The 8,368-nt window shown below is 37.6% G+C and overlaps 1 protein-coding gene across 2 annotated transcripts in view; it reads left to right on the top strand.

The window, feature by feature from the left end:
* The window catches only part of SLC3A1 (solute carrier family 3 member 1), a 46,331-nt gene that overhangs the window by 31,369 nt on the left and 6,594 nt on the right, over positions 1 to 8,368 (top strand). For both annotated transcript variants that reach the window (XM_017544842.2, XM_037744407.1), the window contains exons 8-9: positions 6,532 to 6,699; positions 7,812 to 7,928. In XM_017544842.2, coding sequence (XP_017400331.1) covers positions 6,532 to 6,699; positions 7,812 to 7,928 — 285 coding nt within the window. The remainder of the gene's footprint in view (positions 1 to 6,531; positions 6,700 to 7,811; positions 7,929 to 8,368) is intronic.

Genomic DNA, 8,368 nt, shown 5'->3' with positions numbered 1-8,368 from the left:
TTTTTTGTATTTTTAGTAGAGACGGGGTTTCACCATGTTGACCAGGATGGTCTCGATCTCTTGACCTCGTGATCCACCCGCCTCGGCCTCCCAAAGTGCTGGGATTACACGCTTGAGCCACCGCGCCCAGCCGGTTTTTTTCTTTCATACAAAAGACAACCCTCCTTTCTTTAATATATTAAAGTGTATATATATTTAAAATGTCGGCTCTCAAACACCTCTTTCATCTCTGTAATCCTTCATTTCTCTGTATCTCTACCATCTTATGCTGTTTCTTTGGTCTCACCATTTAGGTCTCGGGTATGTGTCACCATAGTAAGCCTTCTGGAGCCCCCAAATGAGGTGTCAGGTCTACCTATTTATACCATAGCACCCCTTCATTCCCTTAAAGTCCACACACTTCCACAACATCTGCTTTCCCTGCCAGATGGTTCACTCATTAAGGGCGGAGGCAGGTTCCCAGCATCCTAGCACAGTGCCCACCTCACACTGAGGTGCTCAGGCTCAGGGCTTGTTTATTGCTGGTGCTGTTACTCTTAGCAGTTCAGCAATTTAACAAAGGTGTCCTTCTCTTATATACTATAAAGAGTTGCTCTTGTATAGTATAGAGAGTTGTCTTCTACTAGTCAATATCTTCTGTGGTGCCTCCACAATACTTGTAGGTTTGAGCTGGGCCTTGAAACGTGGTATGATTTTGATACTTTAGAGACACAGATTCCTGCCAGCTGTCTTACACAGCCTGATGAAAAACTGAAAGGATAAGGAAGGAGAAAATGCAGCCTGGGCAGAAAAACACTGAATCTGTGAACCATGATTAAGCTTATTTCAATTTTTTCTGATGCTTTAATTGGCAAGAATGTATGTTTCTATTGCCAGAGCCTTTCTCTGTCCAGAGAGGGGAAAGAGGCTCAAATTTAGGCATGGTAAAAGCTTTAATTTGTTAACTGTAAGTATTAAAACTATACTACAATTTTTAAATAACAGCTTTGTTGAGACATCGTTCACATACCATAAAATTTACGTTTTTTTTTTTTTTTTTTTGAGACAGAGTCTTGCTCTTATTGCCTAGCAGGCTGGAATGCAGTGGTGTGATCTTGGCTCACTGCAACCTCCACCTCCTGGTTCAAGTAATTCTCTTGCCTCAGCCTCCAGAGTAGCTGGGATTACAGGTGCCCGCCACCACACACAGCTAATTTTTTGTATTTTAACAAATACAAAAAGACAGGGTTTCATCACGTTGGCCAGCCTGGTCTCGAACTCCTGACCTCAGGTGATCACCTGCCTCGGCCTCCCGAAGTGCAGGGATTACAGACATGAGCCACCGTGCCTGGCCAAAATTTATCCTTTCTAAAGTATGTAATTAAGTTGTTTTTTTTTTTTTTTTTTTTTTTGGTATCATGCAAGCATCATCAATGTCTCATTCCAGAGCATTTTCATCACCAAAAAAGAAACCATATATCCATTAGCAATCACTGCATGGCCCCTCCCTCTCTGTCCTCAGTCTCCGGCAACCACTCACCTACCTCCTGTGTCCACGGGTTTGCCTACTCAGGGCATTTCATATAAAGAGTTATAAAATATGGGCCTTTTGTGTCTAGCTTCTTTCACTTAACATAGTGTCTTCAAGGTTTATCCATGTCGTAGTGTGTATCGGTACATCGTTCCTCTTTCTGGCTGAATGCTTCCATAAAGCACATTTTGTTTATCCATTTGTGAATGGACAGACATTTGAGTTGTTTTCACTTTTGGACTATTATGAATAGTGATGCTATGGACATTTGTGTACAAGTTTCTATAAAAACATATTTTCAGTTCTCTCTGGTGGAATTGTCCCACTAGGCATATGGTAAGTCTACATTTAACTATTTGAGGAACTGCCAAACTGTTTTCCAAAGTAGCTACACGATTTTACATTCCCACCAGCAATGTTATGAGTTCAAGTTTTTCCACATCTCATCAAGCCTTGTGATAGTCTGCCTTTCTGATTATGGCCTTCCTGCTGAGTGTCAAATTGTTATCTCATTTTGTGTGTGTATTTTTTTTTTCTTGCATTTTCCTAATGGCTAATTTTGTTGAAGGCATTTTCATGTGCTTATTGGACATTTGCATGTCTTATTTGGAGAAATGTCTATTCAAATTCTTTGCCTATAGTTAAATTTGGTTGTCTTTTTATTGTAAGAATTTCTGATATATTCTGGATAGATGATTTGCAAGCATTTTCTCCCATTCTGTGGGCTTTCATGTCACTTTTTTTTTTTGAGATGGAGTCTCACTTCGTTGCCCAGGCTGGAGGGCAGTGGCACAATCTGTCACTCCAACCTCTGCCTCCCAGGTTCAAGTGATTCTCCTGCCTCAGCCTCCCGAGTAGCTAGGACAGCAGGTGTGTACCACTGCAGCAGCTGTGGGTTTGTTTTCTTAAGTAGAGGCAGGGTTTCACCGTGTTGGCCAGGCTGGTCTTGAACTCCTCACCTCGTGATCCGCCTGCCTCGGCCTCCCAAAGTGCTGGGATTACAGGTGTGAGCCACCGCACCCAACCTCATGTCACTTTCTTGATAGTATCCCTTGAAAAGCATAAAAATTTTTAATTTTTATGAAGTCCAATTATTTTGTTGTTGTTGCTTGTACTTTAGGTATATTAGAAACAATTGCCTGGTCCATTTATTCCAGTACCATATGCTAAAAAGACTATTGTTTCCTTCATTGGATTATCATGGAACCTTTTTTGAAAAATCAACTGATTACAGGCTAGGCATGGGGGCTCACACCTGAAATTGCAGCATTTTGGGAGGTTGAGGTGGGAGTATCACTTGAGCCCAGGAGTTCAAGGTTGCAGTGAGCCATGATTACACTACTGCACTCCAGCCTGGGTGACAGTGAGACCCTCTCTCTAAAACAAAACAAAAAAAAACATCAACTGATTAGATTTCCAGACTCTCAGTTCTGTTGATCTGTATGTCTGTTTCTATGCCTGAATACCCTGAATTGATTAGTGTAGCTTAGTAGTAAGTTTTGACATAAGAGAAGTGTGAGTCCTCCAACTTTGTTATTTTTCAAGATTATTTTAGCTGTTCTGGGTACCTTACATTTCCATGTAAATTTTAGGACTTTCATATACATTTTAGAATAGCCAACTGGGATTTTGATAGGGATTGCATTGAATCTGTTTTATCATTTTTTTTTTAGTCATGCCATCTTAACAGTATTAAGTCTGCCAATCCATGAATACAGATGTATCTTACTTAGGTCTTTAATTTCTTTTGTTTTGTGTTTTTCACTGTTAAATCTTTAACTTTTTGTTCAACTTTTTCTAAGTATTTTGTTCTTTTGATGTTATTGTAAACTGTTTATTTCATTTTTTCGTTATGTGTATAGAAATACAATAGATTTGTGTATAATGATCTTGTATCCTACAACATTGCTGAACTTGTTTCTTGTTTCTAGTAGTTTACCATGAATTCCTGCGGAAATTTTAAAATTATGGCAAAATATACATAAAACATAATTTTAAACATTTAAATGTGTATAATTTAGTGCATTAAATATATTTAAAATGTTGTATAACCATCACCATTATCAGTTTCTGGAACTTTTATCATCCTAAACAGAAAATCTGTGCCCACTGAACATTAATTCTTCACTGCCACCACTAACCCCTAATATCTTCCATTCTATTTTCAGGCTCTATAAATTTGCCTATTGTAGGTAACTCATAGTGGAATCATACAGTATTTGTCCTTTTGTGTCTGCCTTATTTCACTGAGCTTAATGTTTTCAAGTTTCCTTCATACAATAGCATTTATCAGATCTTACTCCTTTTTGCAACTAACATTCCTTTGTACTTATGTAAGACATTTTATCTATTCATCTGTTGGTGGGCATTTGGTGCCTCTTTTTGGCTATGGGAATAATGTTACAAATGGTGTACAAGGTGTCTGTTTGAGCCCCAGATTTCAGTTCTTTTGGATCTGTACAGTGGAGTGGAATTGCTGGATCATGTAGTACTTGTTTGACATTTTTGTATTTTTTGTGGAGATGGGGTTTTGCCATGTTGTCCATGCTGGTCTTGAACTCCTGAGCTCAAGTGATCCTTCCACCTTGGCCTCCCAGCGTTAGGATTACAGGTGTGAGCCACTGTGCCCAGCCTTGGATCATACAGTACTTCTATGTTTAACTTTTCGAGGAAATATCAAACTGTTTTCCACAGTGACTTCCCCATTTTACATTCCTATCAGCAATGTAAAATTTCTTAACATCCTCACAAACACTTTTCTGTCTTGTTTTTAAAATTTATACCCATCATAGTAGGTGTGAAGTGGTATCTCACTTTATACATTATTGAAAAACAGTGGATGGATTTGGAAAAAATTGCTGGATGTGGAAATCTTGGTTTAAGTTCTTTCTTTCATCACTTCAAACATCATTCCATTGCCCTCTGGCCTCCATGGTTTCTGATAAGAAGTCTATTGCTAATCTTATTGAGACTCCCTTACATGTGACGTACCAATTTGTTCCTTTGAATATTCTGTGCCTTTTAATGGTTTGACAGATATGTCCAGGTGAGTCTTTTTAATTTTGTCCTACTTGGAGTCCATTGAGGTTTTAGATACACAATTAAAAAAAAAAAATCAAATGTGGGAAGTTGTTGGCCATTATTTTTTCAAATATTATTACTGACCATTTCCCTCCCTTTTGAGACTCCCATTATGCCTATGTTGGTAAGCATGATAGTATCCCACAGGTGTCTGAGTCTGCTTTTTTTTTTTTTTTTTTTTTTTTTTTTTTTTGGTCTCTTTCCCATGCTGGAGTGCAGTGGTATAAACATGGCTCACTGCAACCTTGACATCCTGTGCTCAATTTTCCCACCTCAGCTTCTTGAGTAGCTGGGACTACAGGTACATGCCACCATGGCTAGCTAAATTTTTAAGTTTTTGTAGACATGGGGTCTTACCATGTTGCCCAGTCTGGTCTAGAACTCCTGGGCTCAAGCAATCCTCCTGCCTTGGCATCCTGAAGCGCTGGGATTATAGGTGGGAGCCACGGTGCCTGGCCTCATTCTTATTTTTTCTTTCTGGTTCTCAGACCAGATACCCTCAATTGACCTGTCTTCAAGTTTTCTGATTCCTTTGCTAGTTCAAATTTGTCAAGCCCCTCTAGTAAATGTCTCAATTTAGCTATTGTACTTATTAACTCTAAAATTTTCATAATTTCTCTTTACTGATACTGATAACTCTGTTCATGTACTTCCTTTAAATTCTTTAGACACAGCTTTTTTCTTTGAATATCAGAATATTAGCTGGCTTAAAGTCTTTGTCTAGTAAGTCCAATGTTTGGTCTTCCTAAGCAACATTTGCTATTGATTCCCCCACCATTATATTAGCCATACTTTCCTGTTTCTTTGCCTGTTTTGTATTTTTGTTATTGCTAAAAACTGGACATTTTAAGTAGTATGATGATTCAAAATCACATTCTCCCTTTGCCAATGTTTGTTGTGCTCTATGTCCAGAAGACTTGAGAAATCAAAGGGTTTCCTGTCAGATCTCATGATAATGAAAAGAATAAAAGGATGGAGGCAAAAACTGACCTAATTTTCTGGCCATAAAAATAGAAAAACACTTCACAATGGTCTATAAAAACATAATTATAAAGATGATTTTCATATATCTGAGGAAGTTAAAAAAAAAAAAAAAAAAAAGCAACCTCCCATTTCTTGAATTGTAGCGATTAAGTCTTGTCCTAAGACTCAAGTTCAAAAGCTAGTTCTGTCTCATACTACTACTTCAATAAATGACACAAGTTCTCAGAGCTTGTTTCGTCATTTGTAAAATGGATAGTACTTGAAAGGCACTATGAAGGAGGGAAACATAGATGTGAAAGTACTTTTTAAACAGTAAAGTGCCATGCTCAGCATATGCACATGATGGTTTGAGTTATGTGTTATGGAAAGAGTTGTCAAGTGATTTAAAGAAATTACTATTTAAACAGTCTTATTTAAATAAGGACTAGATGTTATATACCCAAACATTTAACATGGAAATATATTTAAAAATAGAAAACACTTTATAAAATTTCATCTTGGACTATGTAAATTCTTTCTAAAAGTTGACTTAAAATTTTTTGTTTGAATAGTTTGTAAGTCAAAGCAATTTTTTAAAAGACACATCAGAAGTCTTCCTTAGGCCTGTCCCTTTCACCTTATTATTGTCTTGCTCTCTGTGGAGGAAACAGTCTTCTTTTCTTTCCTGTCAATATTCTCTTATCCAGATGTGAGAAAATATGAATAATGTACTCACTGAATTTTATTTGCAATATCACTGTGAAGTAAATTCTTATCCCCATTTTCTTGCACATCAGTGGCCAAGATAATTGGTCAGTTACACAGCAAGTAGCAGGCCTAGGACTCAAGTCTAGGCTTGCTAATACCAAGTTACCACATCCACTTTGTACTGCCTGGGGAACTTTCTGTGAAAAATGGGGTAAATCTTTCAGAAAACTGTGTACAGAGCTGTGTTCTTAAATATATCTGCCTTTCAGATTGGTGGACCAGACAGTTCCAGGCTAACTTCTCGTTTGGGGAATGAGTATGTCAACATGATGAACATGCTTCTTTTCACACTCCCTGGAACTCCTATAACTTACTATGGAGAGGAAATTGGAATGGGAAATATTGTAGCCACAAATCTCAATGAAAGCTACGATACTGTAAGTTGAATACAACTTGACTATTTGTCACAGCTATAAAACCAAGGACTCATTTTTAATTTTTTTGCCAAATCAGGGAACTTACTGTCTCTCTATTCTACTGCTGAAAATCATGGTTACTTTGCTTTTCTTTTTTACTGTTAGTAAGAATTCTCAGCTTTCGTGGTAGTTTGAGAGCTTATTTTAAAAATGCTTTCTGAGCCACACAACTGAACTTCTTGGGTAAGGCATTTTAAAGATGTTTTCCACCTGATAAGCACACTAAAATTTATTATTTTCCTTTTTGCCAGGAATACCGTGTTGAGAGGCACACTAAAAATGGAGAACCAGTGGTTTACTTTAGATTATTATTCATTTCCCTCTACTTGAAATGTGGAGTTAGGAACACTTATTTCTTTAGTTCTTATTTGTCCTGTTTGGTCTTGGGTGACCACAGCACAAAGACTCTTCCTTTTATGTTATCAAGTGCAGTGCACAGCCTCAGAGTTGAGCAGTTTTTTATTTTGCAGCTACAGATTTCAGAATTGTGTTGCTGGGCAGATGACTATCTTGAAACTTTAATTTGCCTGGTTAGCTTTCAATTGTATGAGATCCAATTTCCCTAATATTTAAGGTAGCTTTTTTTCTCTATCAGCTCCTACATTTACGTGTGCACACCCATGAGCAATAAACAGGCTGAATAAACCAGTAGGATAGAATTCACACTCACTTGTACATGGCAATGTTCTTAAATTCACCATCACTGTACCACAGTAGAAGTTGTATAAAACGGTAACAGCACATTTTTAAATCCTACATTACTGATTTTTAGGCAAAAGCAGCAATGATTTCAAGCACGTATTAAGGTTCAATTAGTATTGTCTATTCAAATTCAAATGTTAAAGTTCAACTAGTATTGTCTATTCAAAGTCAATGTTATTAGGTACTTTCTAGTTAAAAGTGTGAAACTCGTTTATGTACTGAATGTTAAGGCCTTTTCATCAGAAATGCTAGTGAGTACAAGCACTAGCTAAAACTACAGGGAATTAAAAATTTATGACGTAAATCAGCACCAAAGTACATTTCTTTTAATAACCAGACCACTGTTTCCTCTTTCTGGTCTTTTGACATAGAATACCCTACTCTCAAAGTCACCAATGCAGTGGGACAATAGTTCAAATGCTGGTTTTTCTGAAGCTAGTCACACCTGGATACCTGCCAATTCAGATTACCACACTGTGAATGTTGATGTAAGTATCAGTGAAAATTTTATGTTGATTCTAGAAACAAGAAATGGGTTTCTACTGAAAGTACACACTCACCCCGATTGTGTCTAAACCTTAACTGATAACTCTTTAAGCCAATCACAGACTTCCCTTGCTGTTTTCAATTTGTAAGGAGTTTGCAAATCATGCCTTTGTGAAACTACAAACTGGTACAAACGTACCACGTGAAGCAAGCTATCATACAGAATAGACTACTCTTTACTGGCCTTTGAGCAATGAAGGAAATTTTATGGAAGTTCTTTTTAGCAAGCCCAGTTCCTCCTCTCTTCCCCTCAAAAGGCAGGGATACTGTAATCCCAGCACTGTGGGAGGCCGAGGCGGGTGGATCACGAGGTCAAGAGATCGAGACCATCCTGGTCAACATGGTGAAACCCCGTCTCTACTAAAAATACAAAAAATTAGCT

This window comes from Cebus imitator, unplaced genomic scaffold, assembly GCF_001604975.1.
Source record: "Cebus imitator isolate Cc_AM_T3 unplaced genomic scaffold, Cebus_imitator-1.0 Scaffold172, whole genome shotgun sequence".
In the NCBI taxonomy this organism is placed as follows: domain Eukaryota; kingdom Metazoa; phylum Chordata; class Mammalia; order Primates; family Cebidae; genus Cebus; species Cebus imitator.
The sequence above is the reverse complement of the archived record's forward strand: the minus strand, read 5'-3'. Positions and strand labels throughout refer to the sequence as shown.